A 24532-nucleotide genomic window follows, 5' to 3' on the forward strand; every position below is an offset into this window, starting at 1 on the left:
CAGCGCCCTCTGGGGGCCGGCGGAGCGATAGATGTTCACTGAATTAAACGTAAAAGATGGAGCCAACGTTCAGTCCGCCGCTTCACATGCAGAGGCATCAATTTGTCATCGATTTTGTCAAGAGGAACAAAACACAAAAGGTAGCTACGGTCTCAATAAGAGACGGAAACATCACTTTAGCTTCAAAGCCAACGTTTGCTAACGATAATTGTCAAGCTAACGTAATCACGCAGCTTAGTGAACTTTCTCACCGAACCAATTAACGTTGACGCCACGCAGCTAATTTAACGTTAACGTTAACCAGCTTCTTTGCGCTCTTCCTAACGCGAAATCAAGATGTTGACATGAATTGTTCTTCAGTTGATGTTAAAGGTTTGCGTTGTTTGCCGTGATAACTTTAACATCAACCTTGATAGTTGTACTCTCTTCTCCTCCTCAGGTGGTGGACTTGGGGTGCAGTGAGTGCAGCCTTCTCAAAAAACTGAAGTTTCACCGTGAAATTGAACTGCTGGTTGGAGTGGACATCAACGGTGCCAAAGTAAAAAGAAAGATGTATGTAAACTGACTGAATACTTAATCAAAAAATTAAGTTGAAATTAAGTTCTAATACCAATAATCACATTCACACTGAGGACGCAGGGGACATGTCCCCACCACATTTTGAAATGGCTGATTTTGTCCCCACCACATTTTTTGAAAGCATTTGTTACAAATGTTCTGAAAATAGCTTGCACCAAAAAATGTTAACTAACAAATTAAAATTCTTTGAGAAAGAAGACATCCAATGAAATTTAAAAATAGAAGAAACAAATGTGCATTGTCCAAAAAAGTAGCTAAAACAATAAGCGACTGATGACTGCATTATATTCTGTTATATTTTTAAATTTATGAATTATCATCTGCCAGCTGAATTTTCCCCTTTTATATAAATATAGACATTTCCACCATAAATTGTAGCAGAAAATTTCTCCAGAATGCAAGACATTTTCTGGGGGAGGACACAAAGAACCCCTGCTCATATATTTCAGCATTCCCTTCTTCAAAATAGTGTTGAATAAAATCTTCTCGTCTTGTTCTCGCTTATTGTCACGTCTCATGATCCAAGTGTATCATCATGCCCTAATCTGAGCGCTTATGTCCCCACCACTTTTCAACACAAAGTGACGCCCTTGCCAATAATGTGAACGTTACATGGCACGATAACAGAGCTGAAACACAAAGCAATTAATCAGTCAGTGTATCAACAGAAAAATAATCAATCAATTTATCATTTCCGTCTCAAATGTAAGCATATCAAATGCTATGCTGCATTTGAGTGTTTTGATTTAAATCATATTTTAAAACAAGCTATTTCAAAATGTCTTTGGTTTTGCACTGTGTGACTGATTTCAGATATTAAACAATTAATGGCTTTATCTGAAAAGAGAACATGAATTAGTTGCAGCCCCAGATGTATTCTAAGTCGCATAAAATAGTCAAATGAATGGTCAGTGCAATGACGTTTTACAGCAACATCCATTTTATCCGTTTCCATTCAATAAATCACACAACTTTTAATGAAAACTAACACTTCAGTAACGCATTTTGTTTTTTTAATACTGTTTGCTTGTAAACATTTATGTGAACTATGTAATTTTGTAAAACATTAACACAATATGATTATATCACTTTACTAAAAGTTGATAAATAATTTACCCAGCCTTTCTATAATTAAATCAGTTAAGAGAGAGTCTAGGTTGTCCGGACTAGTGTACCACATGTGTAAGTTATTAAAACACAATTTTTATCTAAATAGTTGGTTTCTTAAATGTTGTAGGACTCAGATCCACATAAAACATCAGTAGTTCCTCTTGCAGGGCCCCGAACTTTAAAAAATAAAACCTTCACAAAAAAAGAAAGAAGAAAAGCCAAGATTTTGCTCCTTGGCTCCTCAATCGACTCGTGCGCTTTGGCTGTGTTTTGTTAACACTGTGTGGATTGATAATATGTATACTCTGCTTGTATGTTCCCGCAGGCATGGATTAGCTCCTATATCAAGTTACTATCTGCAGCCAACATATGATCAGCTGCGCATTGAGCTGTACCAGGGCTCAGTCACACAGAAAGATGTCCGCCTCAGAGGATTTGATCTGGCGACCTGTATAGAGCTGTAAGAGGCTGTTTGGCTGTTGAGTTTCAGTGTTGATGTGTTTGAGTTTTAATGAGTCCTTTTTAGTCAATTTATTATTGTGCTTATTTTCTTGTGTTCTCTTCCATGTTTACCTGGTCTTTCTATCAGGTGTGGTTTTCATATTTCTGTTTCTCTGTGTGTCATTATTTATCATGTTTTCTCCCTGGCTGTCTGCAGCATAGAGCACCTCACACTTGCTGATGTGGAGCGCTTCTCTGAGGTGGTATTTGGTTACATGACCCCAGTGGCGGTTATCGTCAGCACCCCTAACTCTGAGTTCAACCCCCTTTTCCCTGGTCTGACAGGTTTCAGGCACAGTGACCACAAGTTTGAGTGGACCAGAGCAGAGTTCAAGTCCTGGTATGCTGTTATAAGGATCCATTTTCATTTTGAGTGTCAACCCTACAACACACCAGCACTGTCCACGCACAGCAATATCCTTTAATGAACAATAAAGATTTAAATTGAATTCTGTTGACATTAAATCCATCCTCAGGGCTCTTAAGGTGTGTTTGGAGTACGGTTATGAGGTGGACTTTACTGGTGTTGGACAGGCACCACCAGGCCAGCAGGAGAGAGTCGGCTTCTGCTCCCAGATTGGTGTGTTTCACCGGCTTGGAGGGAGAGATTCCTGCAACATGTTGTATGGTGACGATGCTGAGGATATGTTTTCATACACACTGGTGAGTAGACTTCTTTATAGATCAGTCATGTCGGGGATCATGCTGACCCAATATTCAAGAACATATAAACTGTCTTGATGGCTTTTTGTACCCCTCTTTCTCTTCCTATATTTCCTGTTGCTCTCGTCTTTCACTATCAAATAAAGGCAAAAATAGTATGTAATCAGGTGTTTTAAACAATGTGTGACAATTGACTGACATGTTAATGACATCGCCTACTGAAACGGTCAAAACCAACGTAGTAACGAATTATATCTGCCTTTGTGTTCACTGTTTCTTTACCTGGTTTGTGCTTGTAAAATAATCACCGTGTCCACGTTTTATAACATAATACCAGATAGCATCTCTGTCTGTGTTTCTGCACAATGCGGTGCAAAATAGACTTTGTTAATATACCTAGGTGGCCTGTATGTAGGAAACACTGGATAACCATAGATGCTAAGTACACAAAAGTACCACAAGCCAGTCTTTCCCAAATTTAGCATTGCGTCCCATCATGGGCCCCAGAACAGTGCTATCAGTGCTTAATTTGTAAATAAGGAGGTCTGGGAACAAACATCATAAATCCACAGTGCCTGGAGAATATTAGGCTAGACAACGTCTGGGTGCTAGCTGTTAAAGCTTAACTTATCTGTCATCACAAACAAAGCATTATTTATTTAAATTTATTAATCCGATGATTCACAATTTTTATTCAGAATCAGCAGGGTGAGGCGCAAAGAAGCGGCTCTATCTCGCTATCTTTTTCTGAGTCTCCCTTCACGTCCCTGTCGTTTCTCTTCTGTCTATAGATCACTGCTACAATGGGGGAAATGGAATTAGGGCCGAAAGTTGTATTTACAACCATGAAAGAAACTGAACATGGTCGGTCTGTTTGTTTCAGTACTATGGACAGCGCCACACCTACACAGGCGCACCCTAATTTAGCTGGACTCATTTCAACGACTCCTACAGCTCAGCTGTGGGGCTTACAGTAATCATACATTAAAATTAAACATTAAGCATACAGTGCATATATCACTATATTAGGTAGGTTTTGATCACATTACACTCACATTACAATCACTTGCTGTGATACAGCCTATGTTTTATACTTGAACCCACTCCCAACTCCAGCTGACATAGTGAGTGGATTGCTCAACTAATAGCATATTCATAACAGCAGTAAGGAGTATTTTTTTGTTTTGTTTTACAAAACATATAATGTTTCTTTACGCCACCGGTTAAAATAAAAGCGCATGCATTTATTAAGGGCAATATTTAGTATATTTACAAAACATGCAACGTTGCTTTACGCAGTTTCTTTCTATAAGTTTAACATTGCTGTGCTGCCTTTAATAAATGTAAAAGATAAAGACTGAAGACATGGACAGGACACTGGTTCATGCAGTGTTTTGTTTTGTTTTGACATGGGGATAGTAACACAAATGGATAAGCCTCAGAACATGATAACCAGGGTCTACATAGTGAATATTTTTTAGTTTTATATTTTGTAGTTTAGTAATATAGTACCTTTGTGTGCCTCTGCTGGTGACCAACCACAACATGAGACTTGGCAGTGTACATATACTGTTAAGTGTGAGGCACTGTCCCCTTTAAAAATGTAAGTAAAACAAAGTAAAAATAAACACACAATTATGGATGAATAAATTAGCTGGTCAGAGGAGGGATTCAGCAGACTGTAATGTAAGTCTTGGACTTCCAAGTCATGAAACAGGCAAGAAGGTTTTTAAAGCGAGATGTTTCTACACCAGGCAAAGTAATAACTGACTTAATGTTATTGATCAGCAACTGTATTGTATACAGAGTTATACTGGACTGCATAACCTTTTATATAAATGATAAGCTGATATTGTGATTTATGTCTTTTGATCCGTTTCTGTGTCAGCTGTATAGTATAAACTACCCCAGCCTGCGTGACCAAAACATCTTGCGTAGGGTGCTGGTGAGTGAAGTGTTGTACTGGGCAGAAAAGCTGAAGGGAAGATGGCTCGAGCAGAAGAGGGATTACAGTTTTACACTGTGCCAGACTGAGGGAGGAGTGTCAGAGCGACGCATGGAGATGGAAAACAAACAGACAGGTGAACATCCCCAGCGGCTATTTTCAGTCCCTAAAATAGTTGTATACAGTATATTAGATAATATGGAAACCAATATTGAAAACAGTAGGTTCAGCAAAAAGTGACTTGAAATATTTTACTGTCTAAAATAGGAAATGGTCAGTAAGATCTTTTTGTTTTTGTTTTTTTTAATCAAATGCTTCTTTGGGGTATCATGTTTTGTAAAATGTTCTTGGCCAATTAAACACATGGTATGCTTACAGTATGTTTCTCTTGAAACAAAAAACAAAAGCATACGCAACAGAAGCATGTGGAGCAGAGATGTGTGGCAGAGGTGTGGCAGAAGATACGGAAAGAAAGGATGAAGAGTTGTCTTGGACAAATGTTCAAGGTCAACAGGAGTTGCACAGGTGTGTTTCCCTGAAGAAGATGAGGAGGATCAGCGTGGCTCTGAATCAGAAGGCAGTTTGTGGCATGCAGATCATGAAGCCTTGTTTCTGTGACATATATAATTTTGACTGGCTGTAAAGATGGTGGCTTATCTTCCAGTTGTCTCATTACATTTAAGGCTTTACCAAATCAGCTATTAAAAAGTACTAAAGTATCACAGTAAACCAAAAACGTAACTCCATAAATAATCACTCACAAATTTTATAAGGTTAGCTGTTTTCTCCTAAGAAAAAAATGTTGATGTAGCTGCATGTGTCTCTCAAATATTATTATTATTATTATTATTATTATTATTATTGGTGTTATATTTGAAAAATATTTCTCAACATTTGTCTGCAGGTATTTCTGCCTCCGGAGCTGTAGAATCTGGATGGGTGGTTGCGGGCCGCTTGCTTCTCTCATGTTCAAATTATTTTTATTATTGTTCATTTTTATTTATTATTACCACTACTATTATTTTACATCTCTGTATGTTCTCTTTTCTCTTGCTCACTCTCTCGCTCCCCCTCTCTCTCCTTTTTCCATTGTCGCCAAGTGCTTGCTCATGGTGGGAAATGTTGGGTCTCTGTCAATAATTTTACAGATAATGGTAGACCAATAGGCCAATATCTGGCATTTTCAGATTATAGCAAAGGCCCGATGCCTGCACTCAAAGGGCCGATAAACAAAATTTCTGCAAACACATCTGCAGGCAGCCTTGTCATTGTGGCTGCTGTGGAAAGATGTTGGTGTTCCCCCTTGTGAATTTTGGCAAGTTGGTGAAAAAGTTAGTTTTGAGCCCTAAATTTCCTCAGTTACCATCATCTTTTCTAATTGTTAAAACGTTTCTCTTAAGTGACAGCTAATCTAAAACCATTACTGGCTAGCTAATATATATTGTTAAACTGTAGAGAATAATGCAGTTGAATGATGTCACTTCTGACACCAGTCACGTTCTGAAATCTACAGCATAACCCACTATATTTTTCTTTCCTTTCATATCCATCACATTACTGGCTTAGTTAACCATGTATAATAGATTGTACTCTACACGGAATATTGGGATTATACATGACTTGCTATATAATAAAACTGAATTGATTTGTCACAGCTATCAAAAGGGTTTCATATCATCACCTTTTCTGTGCTGGTAGGTTTGTGTCTGTACCTCTGGCTGTGCTGTGGTACCGCTGCCCCAAAGTCAGCGCCCTAAGTGGAAATCTCACTAATCTCAAACACATCCTGATGGAGGCCCCTGAAGTAAAATTGAGCCAGGACGGTTCTGCTGTGCTTGTACAGGACCAAGGTACTGTTAACATTTGAACACTTTGCCTATTATATTACATGTAAAACGTAAATATTTATATTGATAGGGGGAAGACTATATTATATAAAATGTGGAATGAGTTGCTTTTCCACTGGGTTCAAATTCTTATTTGTCACATACTCAACATATCTAAAACATTTTGCAGTTAAATGCTTTCATGTTGGTAATGCCTTCAACACTGCAAAAATGACAGACGAGGCCTGTTAACATCACACTCTTATCGGAGATAAGTCACACTGGTTTTGGATATTTGATGTGCTTCTCAATCTGCCACAACCAGAGCTGTTGACTGTTTAAACTTAGTCCCTTTTTCCAATGTAACATTTACTGAGCAAAATGGAAATAATGATGGCAGTAACACCACTTGCTTTTTCTGACACTGGTTAGTAGTCGTCTTGGCTTTAATCTTTCCACTACAAATGCAATACCACGATTTGCCCATGAGATGTCACCAGTACTTCATAACAATGAGCCATTTTCAGCACAATGGCTTCTTAAGTAGTTCACAAAGCTTAGTTTTCCCAATCACCACTCCCCACAACTAAGCTCTCTGCATTTATGAAAGCCATGCATCATCGGCTGATTTTGCAATGTTTATTTCCTGCTCTTATGCGTATTCTATGAATTTGATAACGCAATGTTTTCTGTAGTTGTGACACTGGTCTTCATTTGTGTTTTTAGGCTTTGAAGAAAAAGGGGATTGTAATGATTTGGAGGACAGTGGGTATGCAGAGGCCAGCCAGTACTCCCACAGTGATGAGCAAGAGCAAGCCTGGGACGCAAATGTTTGATCTGCAAGATACAGCTTTGTTTTCGGGACAAGTAGGTGACTGGTTTAATTTTACCAAAGAAAATCATGAGTAGACAAATGGTTTCTCTTGGTCACTACTGTACAGTGCGAGTTGCACTGACAAATCCCATGCTGCACTGTGGAAACTTTGGTTTGATTTGTTAGATGGCTAGTTTGGGCTGCTAACTTTAGTTTATAGTATTTCTTAAGGTAGGTCAATGGGAAAAAAAAAAATCCATTGGCCTCTAAAATATGAATTTACTGATGGAAGATGACTCAGACAAATCCACTGTAAATTGTTCATTAAAACTCTAAATGTGAGAAAATGTTCAGATTGTGATTGTTTTATATACCCAGGCTGAAACACTATCTACACATACTTACAGTTTTTACACAGTTTTATTCAACAGTGCAAGGTACACATTTGAAGCATCCAGTACACTTGTTAAAGAAGCAAATGTTAGTCAAAAGAACAAGTCTGTAACAAGAAACACTGGATAGTGTCAGAACAGCGCAGAACATCACTTTACAGGAGAATACATTTTACAATTTAAATAGACAGCTTCACAGAAGAGAAGAAGAAACCATGTTTGTAACAACATGTTAGGTACCAAGATGAACATACCTGTGTGACACAGGTAAAACAAGTGACGTGTATCCAATAAACACACAAATCTCCAATATTTGATATTTGGTAGCCATAAATCATACATTTAACACTGTTTTAACTATGTAGTGAGAACACTTCACCCCCCTCTTAACAATAAAATATTCAGCAAAAAATATGGCACAATATCAGCAATGAAAAGATATGATTTTCAACATTGGACATTTAAACTATGCTGACAATTACACAAAGCACACTGACTTACAGTTACATCACACAGTGTGTGGATATCAGCTTTTAAGATGAATTAATGAACAAAATTATTTCCTTCATGCGAAATAGGCAAGCAAATTTGTTCCTTCAGTGTGGAAATATTCAGATTAAAAGAGGGCACAATGTCAAATTAAGGAAAACCATGAAGATGTGTCAAATTCTGCAAGCTAACAAAAACATCTTAATCATGCAGAACATACAAAAACACTGACGTATAGTTAAAACACCATACACTGATGACGCTTGTGCAGATATTGATATAACATTTATATAGTTTATGTAGAAGAGGAAGTATCCTACCTCCCTATGGCTTATGACAGAAGATTACAGATACTGTACAGTCTGTTTTCACTAGTTATGTGTAATATTCTCCTTATGCATAGGCCTGACAGGGTCCCAGGTAATAACAGTGTCGTGTATACTTTGGTTAATTTGCTAACTTAATAAATTGTGCACTTAATATACTATTCTGCTAAAAAACAAAATGAGAATAGTCAACATGCATGACACCATCGGGATTTTTATATTGTTGTCAGATTAGATTTCTGTCTGTAGCACTAATCAGTCATGTATTGATTACCTTGGTTATTACACTGGTTATAAGACTGTTCTCAATTCTAACAGTTGATTAGATTTTAGGAGATGCACATACACACAAAACGTTAATCTGGGTCTTTTTAAATACAGATGCTGTATTTCCTTCATGGCAGTGGATTACTTAATTAGTCCTTCACAGTACAATCTTAAATATATGTCACAGAATCTTCCATATGTTCACTGATGGAAGCTTCCTGATCAACAGGCCAGCTCAGAAAGATGTTGAGTTGCAAAGTGTAGGTACTAGTGTTGTAGTACTTGAGACCGGTCTTAAGACCACTTTTTGTTGGTGTTGGTCTTGTCTCGGACTCGACCGCATTTGCACTCGGTCTTGTCTCGGACATTGAGGACTCGGGAATTTATTTCAAGACTAGTCAAGACCGTAACTTTGGGATCAATAAATTGCTTTTGCATTGTCTGATTTATTTAACTTTGATTGGAAGTAAAACACATTGCTTCAAATGTCACCCCTCCCAGTGATGCTTACGTTGATTTCAGATCTTAGTGTTTGTTTTTAATGGGAATGTGGATCTTTCAGATCAATTTGTGAAGTACCAATGATCTCGTTCCACATTTTATTGCGTGCCATGCAATGCATGGAACTGGTCTTGGTTTTGATTCGGTCTCACCCTCCCTCGGTCTTGGTCTCGACTGCTCTCAGCCCCTAAAAGTCTTGGTCTTGTCTCAGTCTCGATAAACTCTGGTCTTGGTCTTGACTACAACACTAGTAGGTACACAATAGATACGTAACAGAGATGCTGGGCATTAGACAAATGCTCTTCTATAGCAATGTTCATCATAGAAGCCCCTATTATCTCTGTATTCACTGTCCTACAAAGGCAGAGAGAAGTAACTTACAAAAGCAATAAATTAGAGGGCTGGCAAACTGCGTTACTAACAGAAGCTATATATCTTAATTTGTACATTTTAGGCTGATTATTTTACCCCCAAAAATCAATGCCATAGGACCTACATAACACCTGGAGGAAAAAAAGGAAAACAAAAAAACAGGAGCTGCACTCTGCATTTGGAAAATGATCTTTGAGGGGAAAACGCTGTATATATCAACAGTGTATTCTTTCAGCTTTCTCTTCCTTTTAAACTACTTTAAGAAAATAAACTTTATTTTTATTATTTATAGATTATAGGAATTAAATGGATCTGTTTGCTGGGTGTCTGTACACCTATTAATATATTTATATTGAAATCAACATAATTTACTATTTAAAACATTTAAAATATGTGGTTTAAAGGTAGCTTTCCTAAGAAAAGATGGAAGTTACTGAGACCTGCTGAGATAGTTACCTAAGCCTATCGCCACCTGTTAAATCTCTCTGTATTCGCAGTGTAACAAAGTTTTTACTGCCTGTGGCGACATTCCTGTGTTGGTGAACAGGTAGCGGTGTTTTATGCCAACCAGCAATGATTGGTATGCTAGAGCTTAAGGGGGTGCGACCATGGACAAACAAACTGTCATGTTCTCACACTTTGTCTTTTCAAGTACCCATAATAGCATTACTTAGCTAATAACTGTTACTAATAAAAGTGGTGTTGTGTCTAGCAGACACACACTCACTCACTCACAGCCCACGTTCATACATAGTCTGATGCCTTGACTTTGTAGTAAAATATTCTCGCCTTCAAAACGCCAACAGTTGTCAGACTGCCAACAACTATAGCTTTTTAGCAGCTTATGGGCAAATATTAAATAGAACGTCCTATTTGAAAAGTACGTCCAAAACAAACACAGAGACAAAAGGAATGTATTGAAAACGCATAGCATACTCCTCTTCAGTGTAGATTTCAGTTCATTCTGATTATTCACACGCAGTCTGTCCTGGTGTCCTCCCATTAGAAAGTTTCCTTCTACTTCCTAACAGTTTAAAATGGGTTTGGTTTCTACACCCAGGAGTGGACAGTTTCAGTGAAATGTTTTGAACGATCTGGTCAGTGTTCCATCTCTCTTAATTCACATCTGTGTGTTTACACTGAGATTATAACTGTCTACCTCTTGCTCTTAAAAATCTATCAGGGAGCTACAGTGTCATGGAGGAGATTTAAACACAGGAGTGCACTGTTGTAATATCTACTGTTCAGAGTAATTAGGTCAGACACGGTGCTGATCAGGTAACGTGTGTGCTGTAGGAATGCAGATTAAAATGAACACAGCCTTGCATCAGTTTTTATGATGTAAGCAGTGTCAGTCCGCCTGTGAGAGGCTGTGGGTTTAACGCTTTATCACCACTTGCTCATACGCTCCACCACCAACCCTGGGATGAAGAAAAAAAAAAAAAAACAGTAGCAACCCAATTAATATTTGGTTCATATATTGAACAGTAGAGCTGACAATTCATATTATATTACTATTTAAATACTTAACAGTTTTAACACATAAAAATGATCATGCATATGGAAGCCCAGTATTATGTGAAATTATGTTTTTACCTATCACTAGGACCTGCAGTGGGTACAAGGCTGTGCCGCCAAATCTACCGTGCCCCATGGCAGGTGACGACATTCTAGCCCTGACCTAACTTCCCTTTTTGTACTCTCACCACAGCAAAGAGCAGATACTCTGCGGCTTGACTCTGCCAGACATCTATATTGTATCTGTTCAGGTTAAACTACAGTGGCTGGCCCAACTGGCTTGATAGGCAACTTCATCTGAATGTCATAACCCATTCAGATGTCCAGCCACCATCACCCTTAACTGGTTCCACTAGTGTTACCAATAACCATTAATTGGCAACCTCTCTGGTATGAGAGATAAATTATGTCCCTAGACCTGTTTTACAAAGGAAAGAACATGGTATCAAAATTAATTTGTGTGCGAAAATAAAAGTTTGGTGATGTTTTAATTTAGATGGACTTGCATTGAAGCTCACACTGAGCACATGCTATGTGTTTTTTCAAAATTAGAAATTTCTGCATAAAGAGTAGATAACAAGACAAGAGTCTACACCCATGCTAGCAGCTCTGAGGTTGTACTTTGGCCCAGAAGAGCATGTTAACATGCTCACAACCATGACCATGTTAAAGGTGGGGTATGCGATTCTGATCCAATACACGTATTTCTTTCACATTCAGTGAACATCTCCTCACAGTCTGCTAGCTGTCTGCTGTGTATACGCTGAAAAAACAAATCCAGTTTTTTTTCCCCAATTGTTAAATCTCTTGCCCACGGACATTCACCTTTCTTTCTAGTTCACAAAGACATGCTGTTGCTGTGATGTTAGCTGTAGTAGAGATCTGGGACCATCTCGTTCTCTCTCGAAGTTAGCAACAGTTTGCTATCCCAAAACTCAGCTAACGTTACTTGCTCTGTTGTTGTTCACTCTGTGTCTTGGAATTTGTCATGGTATTGGATTTCTCCAGAATCGCATACCTTGCCTTTCACCATCTTAGCATTTCCATCCAAAAGTTGTTGACGTGTCAGTCTGAACCAAAGTGGTGGTCAGACCAACTATCAGACTGATATTGCCAGCCACAGAGCCATTTTGCAATAAAAGCTGAAACAGTTAAAAGCATTTTCCTAGACAGCAGTTATTGTGTACTCTTAATCCACATAAAGTAGGAATCAGCCAGTAGTGGTTGTCCCTTTTGACAAGAGACTTGCATAACCAACTCCACCCTCTCCATCTACTTTGAAGAACGAATCATTTGATATGACGTCAGTGAATATCCTACCTGGTGGGAAGGTGATGGCTTCCAAGGGCTGTGCTTCCCCCAGGACCAACAAACAAACGCAAGCCTTCCTCTGAAACAGACACAGTTGCGGTAACATTTGGTCAGTTCAGAGAACAGACATCCTACTGTATAATTCTTGTCATGAGGAGCAGCCAGTTGCTAGGCAATCTAAAAATAATCATGTATTGACAGCAGCTTTCTTTTCCTAGCTTTGAGCTGGATGAGACCTTGGAAAGAAAAACAATGCCCTACTCCTCAGAGTACACAGACTGACTTGACTTGTGAGGTAACACACAATACTGTAAAGTGAGTTACTGTTATGCAAAGTAGTTGTATATTGAAGTTTAGATAAGTTGGTCAGAAAATGAGTTGGCAATAATTTTGATAATCAATTCCTGCTTCCTAAATGTGAACATTTCCAGCTTTTTTTCTTTTATATCATTGTAAATTGAAAACGTTGAACTGTTGAGACAAAACAAGGAATTTGATAATCTCACTGTGGGAAATTGGATGGGCATTTTTACACATTTTGCATATTTTATAGACAGTAGATTAATCAAGAAAATAATCAGCAAAAGCAATAATGAAAATGATCATAAGATGTAGCCTTTGTTCATTTTGTTTTGTATAAAACAGAGAGAAGCAGCTAATCCTCACATAACGAGCTGGAAACCAGCAAATGTTTGTTTTGTAAAAAACATTTATCAAAATTGTCCTGTCAATAAAGTAATTCATTGATTTTTGCTGTAAAGTAAGAGAATATGGTTGCTTTTAGTAACTTTAACCTTTCCTTTTAGTGACAAAACAAGATGGAGAAAATCTGCCTAGAACTTGCACAACAATGACACCTGAAAGAATAAAACCTGCAGATATGGCAATTCTAAAAAGACCTCTGTTCGTGTGGCCTACCTTCAGCACTGGAGTCTAGTAGGCTGGGTGTGAAGTCTTGACTCTGGAGAATCTTTTCCACAACATCATCAGCATCCACACGTGTGTCGTCCATTCTCTTTAGCTGAGACTCCATGGAGTCCTGCTTCACTGGGTGTCTGAGTGGAGGATATGGAGAGTCATTTTGTGTCTAACCACTAATGGCTAATGCTGTTTGTTTCTCATACTGAATCTACATTTCATTTAGTGCTAAGCAGGGATGTGGTCAACCAGAGAGCCAAGGGATTCAATCTAAGCAGCTCAAAATGATTCAGCTGCTTTTCAACCGGTTTTTAGTCGACTTACTGTTTTTGGTAGCAGCGACACACTTGCCAGTGCTACTTACTGCAGAAGACAGTTGTACTACTGCAAATGTCTGTGGCTAAGAGGCCTTTCATTTTCTTATTCTTTTGTACCACTGCCTCTTGCTCCATACTGCTTGCTGAAAAGATTTCTTTTTTACCAGACTTATCTTGCCACTAAGATTAGAAACTATGATCAGCTTGGCAGTTGGACATCATAATGTTTGTGCATATTATTTGAGCAGCCTTCTGACAAAAGCTAGGATGTTTAAAGAAACAGTTTAACATTTTGGGAAATATGTTTAGTCACTTTCTTGCCAAGAGTTGAGATGAGAAAATGAATACCTCTCATCTGTAGGTATATATGAAGGTACAGCCTGCAGCTGTTTAGCTTAGTGAAAGACTAGAACGGGGGTAACAGCTAGCCTGTTTTAAGCTGTTTCATTAGTTGTTCAACATGCCCCTGTTGACTTCCTTTCGGCACTTGCACTCTGGAATCCCTGCTGCCAAGATAATTGTCATTTCACAAGTAAAAACTATGTGAAATCGACCCTTCGAGGGTGACGAGTCAAGATAAATAGTCACCGCTGCAGATTAACCACTGTGCATTGCAGTTTCTCATCATTTCCGCTATGATGCCAACAAGCTATGTATTTATTCCCAATATTGTAGGCTACAGATTGTTTATTTTCTAAGCTCAGAAGAGACATTTCTGAAATTGCAAGCCTACTTACCAAATGTCAATATAATAACAATATAACAATAATCTGTAGGAAGTACCGTTGCCTCATTGAAAGGCATCATTTAAATCCACTGCCCACTTTCCCTCTGCTCTCAAAGTGTTTTCCATGTCACGTACACTGTGGCGGTATATAAAGGGCTGAAAAGTGGAACAACTAATGAAACACAGCATTAATTTGAAGGTAACAAAATCCTCCAACATCTAATTTATTTAATCTTTACAAAGAAAAAAAGTGTAATAAAGATGACACCTTGTGGTTTTATGGGGAGATATGAGCTATCCTATTTCTTAGTGTGTAGTAACTTCCTGGAGTACTGTCACTGTGAGGTTGCCAGGCAGCCAGTGGTGACTCAAGCTGCAAGTAGAAGCTTAATAATTATATGTACAGATATGTGAGTGGGTTTGGTTTCCTCATCTAACTTGGCAAGAAAGCAAAAAAGCTAATTTCCCAAAAGTTGAATGATTCATTCAAAAACCTGAAAATCAATATGTAGATAAGTACAACATGCTACATTGTCTGATAATACAGATGTGAGAACAATATGACTGAATGCTGGTCTTCAAAGACGTTTGCCAAATATAAAGTGCACCTATAAAAGTACTTAAAAACCACAAGTCTTCATTTGAAAAGCGTGATTCATGGCTGGACATTTTTAGATACCACAAACAGAATAACACTTTTATGAATACTAAGAGAGCCTACTGTGACCACATAATGAAACCACAGATACTCTTCCGCAGTTCTGCCTCATAGCATTTTACTGCATGACAGCTGCTTCCTGAAATGTCGCACATGTCTCAGGTGTAATTAACTTCCGTAAAACAACTTACTGCTACTATATTTTGTACTCACGACCTACAATAAACAGGTTACCATGTTTGACTTGCTGAATGCTTTCTCTTTGTGATGATGAAGCCTGTATGTACTTTCATAAATTTCTAAAGCTCCTTACTTGCCAAATAAATTAGGACTCACCTGTTGAGTCGTTCACAGGATGAGGCGCTCCGTACTGGTGTACCCGCTGGGTTGCTAGTGGTGGCGGTGGGAACTGGGTGTTCAGGTAGAGCAGGACGGGGTCTGGACTCTCTTTCCCGGTCCTCACAAGGCTCTGGGATGCTGCCGATACCCGTTGAGGCACTGCCCACTGAATGGTTTCTCCGGTGGCTGAACTCTGACATGCTAGAGGAGCGGGAGTGACCTGTGCTGTAGCCTGAGAAAGATGGGCAAAGATTTCAGTAAATTGTTATTTACTTTCGTTAATAGTGTGAGAGGTCAATTGCAACACAATGGCCATAACTATGGCAAAAACTGAATTCAGTGTAGTTAAAGTGAATGGTGTGTTGTGACTAAACTTACAACAAAACAAACCTCAAATGTCACTGTAGAAACTGTAAAAATGCAGGAGGTATGTAAGAAATTAGCAATAAGGGATGTGATTTTTCTGGATTAATCTGGAATTCGGAACTGCACAAAGTACATAAATGCACAGCTGAGATGATGGGTCTTCGGCTAGGCACAACCATATTTTGACACACTGTAAAGCTCATAGTTTGGGATATATATGCAGACAGTGGTTGTGCCTTCACATTTGCATATCATTAGACTTGACTATTAGCCTTGGAGGAGGACTACGCTCTCTGAGTGCCCTTCTTGTTTAGAGTTGTGTTACCTGCCATAGGGTTGGGCCATGTCTACAATGAAACATCGGGTGGGGCGCTGGATTGTGTGTGTGTGTGTGTGTGTGTGTCTATGTGTAGCAGTCGTCTTATGTGCATGTGTTCATACGCAGCCCAACCCTAACATGCCACCTGGTGAAATAAGTCTAATAATCACACTCTTTTAGCTCTGTTTCAGTTCCTTTACTAACTCCTGAGGGAACTGGCTCTTTAATTGCTCCTAGTTGTCTCCTATGTTCACCTGCTCACTTTGACTCTCTGATGTTTGTTTTGTAGCCTTTTCACAAAAAAACAGCTGCTTGCTTCTGCTGAAAATGACACTATGAGAGCAGTGAGAGGAAACCAAAATAATTAAGGTACAGCCGGGCAGTTAAACAATGAGCTGAAAGGCTTCATAAAACTGAGAGGAGCTTCAAATTGAGGTAAACACATCCACATTGTCACATTGATATTTTAGAAATATTGATTATAGCTGGTTAAAATAAAATGTTTTAGAGTTACCTTAGGGGTGACATTTTCAGATTAAATGTATCATACCTTCCCTCTCTAAAAGTCAAGTAAAAAATTGATCTTTGACATGCAGCTCATTATATTTTGCTATCTCTGCTACACTGCCCCAATGGGCTACTGTGGTCCACTAATAAAAGGGTTGGCGGTTCGATCCCCAGCTCATTATGTCTACATGCTGGTGTGTGTGTATATAAATGGGCAAATAAGAGGTAAATTGTAAAGCACTTTCCATAAAAGTGCTTTATGCATCATGTACCATTTTGCAATTTCACTAGGTTAACGCAACTGACTTAATGTTAAGTAACTGTATGCCCTGAGAGATCCTGCAAGAGTATTGTAGCATTCCAGTGATCACAACCACCTGCTACTGACATACATTCATAATATTACACACAGTAATAGCACCAGTGCTCTCATCTGCATTTAAATATTAATGACAGAGGATCAATTTGTTATATGCACATAAAAGTCCAATAATTGCTTTACCAATGGAAGAAAAGTGTAACAGAAAATAAAAATGTACTACCTAACATCTGAAGTAAAACATTAATTCATAAGTATTGATTTAATGTTAATATGAGGCATTATACAGTATTAGTTGTTTTGTTTTAAACAAAACATGTTTTGCTGTGATGTCGAGCAGATTTGCAACTTGCAGTGTGTTAAAAGATTTAACAGTTCAGTAGAGTTGCAATGACACCCACACACTCGCTGTTCATGTCTGCAGGAAACCATTTCAAGCAAGAGACATCTCAGAGCATCAGTTCACTACAGCCATGGAAGAGCAAACTTCCCACACAAGAGTACAAGGTTCAAATCAATCTATGAAGGGTTACACGTGGCAGGAAATACATTTTCAGATTCAAAATTAGAGGGCCATTAGAGCTATACTCAGAGCATCTCTGTACTTCCTCTGATCTTTTATTACAGTCATCTGATCTGCCTGTAATGGAAATTAGAGCCTCAGGTTTGAACTGCTCTGGTGGAGTGTCACTGGAAAATCATTTTATCACTTCCCTCCTCCTTAGTCAAAAGCTTTTTTCAGTTTGACCTTACACACATTTTCTCCAGTAAAAAAAAATTTAGGAGAGCAAAAGATTGGTGTTATGTAGTTTGATGCTGGTAACAACTACTTTTAATTCTGTCACGCACCAGCACATTATATTATCTGCAAAATGCTCTGTATGTTTGATCCATATCTGGTAAACAACAGTAAATCAGGAAAAAGCCTTTACATTCTTTAATGTGGGGTGCCCCTACCTGAGAGTTTGGACTGTTGGCTGGCATAGCTGGATGTTCGGGAGTGGCCGCAGCCCCCAATCTCATCGGAAACAACAGGACACTTCCCTTCTCGACTCTCTGCTAGATTAGAAAAAAACAGAAAAAAAGACAAGAGTCTGCTCTATTGCAAAAAAAAACTGTCATCATTTAAGTAAAATATGTACAGCTTTTATTATGCCTTTCTTATTGTCAAAAAAAACTGGTGCCAAACAAGAACAATACCTGTTGAGGGCCACGCCATGTACTTACTTAATACCATGGCTCATTCTCAGCTCAACACACCAGAGTGGTATAGATAGTGTTTTTGTGGATGAAAGCAGAAATAGCTGTACAAAGTGACTGAGCGTGTCTGAAGTGATACATTTGTGGTTGTTTGTATTCTGTAACTCAGCAACAAACCTGACAACACAGTAAACATGCATTACACATTTCAACATACTGTTCTCTTTTTTTACAGATTAGACATACATGCCTAGAAATTTCTGTTTTCAGATACTATATGGCCCCAGTTTGCATGAGTGAGATCTGGTCTACTATTGGACAGACAAGTTTCGACTGAGACCACAAACCCAGTTTCTACCTTGTTATACGTAGACTAACTTGGTGATCTATATTCTTTATAACCTGTGTTATTTGAGTTTTGAGTTGCAGCAGACAACAGAGAAAACAGAGAAAAACCCACTGCCTCCCAAACACCATAGGTTCACCTTCGCTGGGTAAATAAATTAGTGACCACAGTTGGCAACTGCTTGGTTTGAAGCAAAAATAAACAGAAAAACGTGGAATCACAGGGAAATCCTTATTCTTTTGATTTTTATCCCACTGCAACATCCACCAATGTGTCCCTGAGCATGACACTTAACCCCTAGTTGCTCCAGGGTCGTGCAACCTCTATGTACGTATATAGCAATTGTAAATCGCCCTGGATAAAAAGTTCAGCTAAAATTAATAAATGTAATGAAATCAGGGGATGATATCACTGATGTATATCAATGTATACTTATATCCTTAGAGTGTTTTACAGACAGGGATAATAGCAGCACTTTAAAAGTTTAGGGCACGAACAGCATCTGGGTAGGTGCTGATGCAGAATCTAGTTGCTCTGGTTCTGATACTTTTCAGTCTTTTAAAAGAAGAGAGATTAGATTAAAAAGGTGATTAGAAGATTAAGAGGAGTCCCTGTTTTCATAGTCTTAATGGTGTAGATTTCAGCAAGGGAAGGTAGCTCCTGGCCTATGATTTTTGATGCAGTGTGTACTATTTTCTGCAGACGTTTCCTGTCCTGTACTGAGCTGTTTCATTCTGCACAGTTATTCCAAAGGTGAGGAAGCTCTCAACCCCAGCACAGTAAAATTTCATTATATCTTCTCAATAATATTACAATATTTTTCCCACGATAACAACAGTATCAGAGCTCAGGTGGTTCTGCAATGTAAAAGAAATATTCTGTAATACAGAATATATGTGTGACTCAAAAGGAAAATATAATCCCCCCATAATTTTGATAGCTGAGATAGAAACGATATGTATAATTGTGTCTAAAGTTTGAGCCTTTTAAGAAACACGTGCAGCAACATGAGCGAGTGAGTCACCATTTTAATGTCAAGAAGCCAAACTGGCAAAAGGCTGACCTGCCAGAAAGCAGAACAGTTCGCAGTTCAAATATCTGCGGGAAAGGAAGGAAAGGCCTCTGCCTCAGCAACATAAGAGAAAACATTTCAAAAGATATTAACCCTGAGATGCACTGAGGGCCATAAATTACCCAGATACTCCCCTCCTCAAAATATGGTGGTGGTGTAATGTAATTTCTGTTTTTGCTATTCCCCAAGTGAAAAGAAAGCCAGATCAGTAAAACTGACCAAAAAGTTGTATATATAGTTTATATATAGTAAATAGTTTATTTTTATGTAAATAAACCATCATGCAAAGATCACGCCCAGAAACAGCTAGTCTGAATGATATTTTTTCTTACGTTTAGTCACATTAAGTGCAAAACGCAAAATCTATTGATTGCAATTCTAATAAAAAGTTATTTTTTACCAACTTATGTAACGTGTAGATTCCAGTGACCTAGGCATCTAAGGGTTAACAAAATATCTCAGTAGATTATTTTTCCCACTCCAACTTGTCTTGGACGATAAGCATGCATCAATATAGAATAACAAAACTCCATCTTTATAATAATACACCATAATAACCAAACCTCCCACTGATACTGCTCACACACATGAAGCATACCTGTACATACATGGCAAACATGCACAGCCAAGACATGATGCTGCTGATGGGAAAGAGCATCGTCTCCAGACGACAAAAACACAAGTGGTGTGCACATGCAATACACAACCCCCCTAGACATACTTGCACGGAGTCCTATTTTTAACCATCAAGAGCCTACAGGGTCAGAGCAGATTGTAGGAAATGTAAAAGAGAACTACTTTAAATTATACATGAAAGAGCTGCACTACACAAGCATTCAACACTGCAATGTGTTCACATTAGGACACATAACGGGAGAGTGAGCTGGATGAAACGTCAGTTAAATGTAGCAGAAAGGGGCAGCTGGAAGACGAATATTTCATGGTGCTGGATAGGAGATAAATAGTTATATATTATATATAAGTGTGAGTGCATCATGCTGTAGAAAGTTGGGTGCACACACACAAACAAGATGAATTCTGCAGTTTAATTAATGAACTTGAGGTTAATTTCCATAAAGTTGAAATGACTGCTTCTATTTTTCAATATGACAGTGCAGCATGGTAAAATTCATGCTTGTCTTGATGCGTTGGAGGTTGGACTTAAACAACCAGCCCAATGTGCTCAAAATGTGCAAGAAAATTGGTCTGCACTTTACTGTATATGTAAATTGCTAAACTTGGTGGCAAATAAAGCGTTCCCTCTTGTAACTGTTTCACAAAAAAAGCCTTTGTCATTTACATGTGTCAGACTTTTAAGGCAATGGTCGGTTTGTGTTAGCAGCAAGGCCTAGGTGTGGTTTCAAAGTTGGTAGGCAGGTAAATGAGAAGTTATGCTTACATTTGGTGATTACTTTACTACTGTAAATATAACACAGCACTCTAGCATCAAAAGGTACCACTTGCAATAAATGATGCCCTCCCCTAATCTGAAACTGGACAGTAAACTTTTTTTACTTACTCACTCTAATATACTCTAAATCTTTCATTTTGTTTCTTTGTTGGTTAGATCTGTTGGCTACTTAGCTACAACAGCAAGTGCTGAGGTGATGTTAAGCAAGTCTACTCATGTGCAGCGAGCTGTGATATAATTTAAATGTAATGTTGCAAAAGATAATGTTGAATAAATGTAAGAAGATGAACATAAAAGTGGAACAAAACTCCAAAACTAACAGTGGCTCAGTACACAATGGGATGGCTAAAGTGTGCTCTATCGGGTGCCTGTAAATGTTTAGAAAAGCCAATGGGATTACTAATCAGAGCAGAGGAGTGTAATGTGGCGTGATTGGTCTCACCAGAACAGCCTTTTTGTGAATCCCCTCCCCTCCTCTCCTCCAGCAGGCTTTCTCCATCACCCTGGATCCCGATCACTGTGGCTGTGGAGGGAGGCCTGATGACAGAACAAATGCAAAGCAAGGTGAAGACAGGGAGAAATGGGGGAAGAGAGGATTAAAAAATAAAAGATTAATCAAGGGAAAGACCATAAAGTTAAGTTATAAACTATTACATACATTGAGATTAGCATTCAGCCAAGACTAAAAGTGGATCTACTGTAGATACTTTGTTTTTAAATACATGCTGAAATAAAAGAAGATGCAGCTTTTGGCATAAACATAAAGTCTACAGAATATTTTTTAGGTCAAATTTTGCCCTCGGGTAAAGCAAAATTTCTCTCTCCGTAGAGACAAATACTTAAACTGAAAAGTATATTTCTAATAGAAGAAGTAGTACAACAACTTATAGTATTATACTTGGAAGATGAAATGTGTGTGAAGATTCTCTCAGTCATTGAAGATACTTAAACTCAAGCAGAATTCAAGTAGCTTCATTAAAGTCCCGTTGCCCTTTATTAAACCCTTGGATGCAGGATGAAATGAATCAGTGCTTTTGACATGTGAAAATCTGATTATTTAGTCTTGCGTAATTCTGTATCGTTTGGTTCCCAAGAAACTTTCCCACCACAACACTGACAGACATCAGTACCACACCTACAGCAGCATTCTGGGAACAGCTCCCAAACAAATTCAGTCGGCAGGAGATTTAAAGTCATAACTTTATCTTTATCTGATAGAGGTAGATGCAAACAGGAAATGTGGGGAGAGAGAGAGAGAGGTGTGACAGGCAACAAAAGGTCCCCCGGCCAGGAATCAAATGTGCACCTTATGTGGTTTGCTCCTTAACCATTAAGCTCCATGGGTGCTCCATACAGCACAAGAATAAGAACAGTTTAATTCTCATGCTCTTTTAGTCCAAAAACATATGCAATTAAATAGTTTTCCAATCCACTTCAAAACATATAGTTAAGAATCTCAAATGACTGAACTGTAAGTCAGCTGACACCATCCCTGACTGATTAAACAGTATGAACAAAACAAAACAGATTTGGCACCATATTAAAGTATGGTGTTATATTAAATTGTTAATATATTAATTTAACTTACGTTTTAAAACAGGGATCCCCTGACATGAGCTGTGTACTGATGATGACCTACGAAAAGAAAAAGAGACCTGTTGGTTGTTTCAGGTTTGACATTCTTGGTTTAAAGAAAGAAAACGAAAGGGAAGGTGTTTTGGTTCAAGCACAATTGTACTTTAAAATAATCAAATATGAGAAGTCACTGGAGAACTGTAGATTAACCAACTGATCTTAAAAAGCCATGTGGAATCAGCACTCCCTGATTAACTCAAATTGTTAAGTGACATCTTCATTAGTTTTGTCTGCTTTGTTCATTAGTTTTGCCTTAAATAAGGGACTGTTATAATTCATCATGAAATAAAGCAGAAAATGGCTGTAGTAAAGCCTGGTGGTATGTTTGGCTACAATCTAATGGCTACCAGCGAACCGAGCCATTTATGCAAAAAAATAAAAAATAAAATAAATCATTGTATTCAGAACACTAAGTTTAAAGCTGTGAAATCAGACAGCTGTGGATATTCTACCGTAGCTTCAATGTTACCTTGAGAATGGAGTTATCCTGGCGAGTATTTTTGGTATCGTAGCCTTCCAGCAGACATCTGCGGGTTGTATTCCCTGAGCCGGCAAACTCTGCTAAATTCAGATCTGCAAAACCAAGCTGAAGGAGAAAGAATGACACTGGGTGAACTTTGGTTTCTCTCAGGAGACGTTTGGCCCAGTCAGCACTGTGACACTCTGGTTGTAAAATGACAGAGATCAGGAAATTAGAAAAACTTGACAGTATTAACTCAACTTACAACAAAATTTTTCTTCAAAGACAAGCTGTTAATCTTCTGAAATTTTAATATTTAAGGGGGGAAAAGCTATCATCAATTGTAGAAGGTCCACAAGAAGAAGTTAAGTACGCGGAGTAAATAACTTCTTTCAAACAGTGAAAGCGAGAACACATGACATAATGAGCCAGCCTGCAGGCAGTTAAGGCCATCTGTTTGCTTCAGGCTCACAGCACAATCTACATAAATATGGCTGATTACTGTACATCTAGGTGACCTGGAGGTTGGTAGGGGATGGGGGTTGGATAATATAAGTACATGAGGAATTACCTTTGCATATGTCTTCCCACCCTTCAGCTCCTAGAGAAGAGAAGCATTAACATTTAAATTAAAACGTTACTCAAAAAAATTTCAAATCCACAAGTCATGCTTCATTTAAATATGAATTTAAATATTTTAAAAAGTTGCTGAATTTAAGACTATTAATTTACTAATTAATGTAATACTATAGACAACACTATAATTTGTTGGGTCCAAACTGTAGCAAAAGGCAACAACAAAGATTTTTCTGGGCCTTGGCATGCTTAGTGTCCTAAAACAAAGAGGGCAGGGCACACCAGAAATAGCTTGCAGATACAATGTGCATACACAAGATGCATTTGCACCAGAAAGGTTTATTCATATTCTGCTTTTATCCCTTTTTACCCTTGAAAACTATGTAACATGACATGGTAAAACAACTAGAGCACAGAGCGCACTTGTATTAAAGGTTAAAGGATAGCAAAAGGATGAGGGGCAAAGGAGTTCACAGTGATGAGGCTGCTTTCTTCAGAATGCTGTGCTTGCTGGCTGATGTTTTAAAGTTCACATTTCACTCTCAAGTTTCAATCTGCCACATAAAAGTCCATTCAACCAATACCAGAATTTCACCCAGGTACAGCCATTCTGTTAGCAAGGATGAGATATTCCTGTTTACAGGAGCCTTGTTTTTACACTGAAAAGAACAATAGCCTCTATTTTTGCATAAAACCCACACCTAAACCTTATATGTTCACATGCAAAGCATCAGCTTATAGATCAACA

At 38.3% G+C, this 24532-nt stretch overlaps 2 protein-coding genes across 7 annotated transcripts in view; one reads left to right on the plus strand and one right to left on the minus strand.

Annotated features, from left to right (window-relative positions):
- Positions 1-21729, plus strand: henmt1 (HEN methyltransferase 1). Of its 5 annotated transcripts, XR_006825027.1 has the most exons (12): positions 1-140; positions 440-552; positions 2015-2149; positions 2348-2530; positions 2667-2853; positions 4742-4934; positions 5206-5323; positions 6497-6648; positions 7351-7491; positions 12587-12723; positions 12833-12909; positions 13421-13510. XR_006825027.1 is itself a non-coding variant. In XM_046048772.1 (10 exons), exons 1-9 carry the CDS (start codon positions 57-59, stop codon positions 7458-7460), a joined length of 1275 nt encoding a protein of 424 aa, XP_045904728.1. In that variant the 5' UTR covers positions 1-56; the 3' UTR covers positions 7461-7491; positions 21599-21729. The 5 variants fall into 5 exon arrangements, 2 of the variants coding, with proteins under 2 accessions (XP_045904728.1, XP_045904727.1); XR_006825026.1 differs by lacking the exon at positions 12587-12723; XR_006825028.1 differs by lacking the exon at positions 12587-12723 and having other exon boundaries at positions 12833-12904.
- Positions 7840-24532, minus strand: part of fam102bb (family with sequence similarity 102 member Bb) — a 21022-nt gene continuing 4329 nt past the window's right edge. The window contains exons 3-11 of one of the 2 annotated variants that reach the window (XM_046048775.1): positions 23780-23809; positions 23218-23334; positions 22702-22748; positions 21556-21650; positions 18042-18140; positions 15571-15805; positions 13533-13669; positions 12624-12693; positions 7840-11206 (exon numbers count right to left, since the gene is read on the minus strand). In XM_046048775.1, coding sequence (XP_045904731.1) covers positions 11164-11206; positions 12624-12693; positions 13533-13669; positions 15571-15805; positions 18042-18140; positions 21556-21650; positions 22702-22748; positions 23218-23334; positions 23780-23809 — 873 coding nt within the window. In that variant the 3' untranslated portion in view covers positions 7840-11163. Of the gene's footprint in view, positions 11207-12623; positions 12694-13532; positions 13670-15570; positions 15806-18041; positions 18144-21555; positions 21651-22701; positions 22749-23217; positions 23335-23779; positions 23810-24532 lie in introns of both variants that reach the window. The other variant, XM_046048773.1, reaches the window with a different exon arrangement.

This window comes from Micropterus dolomieu, linkage group LG05 (genome assembly GCF_021292245.1).
Source record: "Micropterus dolomieu isolate WLL.071019.BEF.003 ecotype Adirondacks linkage group LG05, ASM2129224v1, whole genome shotgun sequence".
Taxonomy (NCBI): domain Eukaryota; kingdom Metazoa; phylum Chordata; class Actinopteri; order Centrarchiformes; family Centrarchidae; genus Micropterus; species Micropterus dolomieu.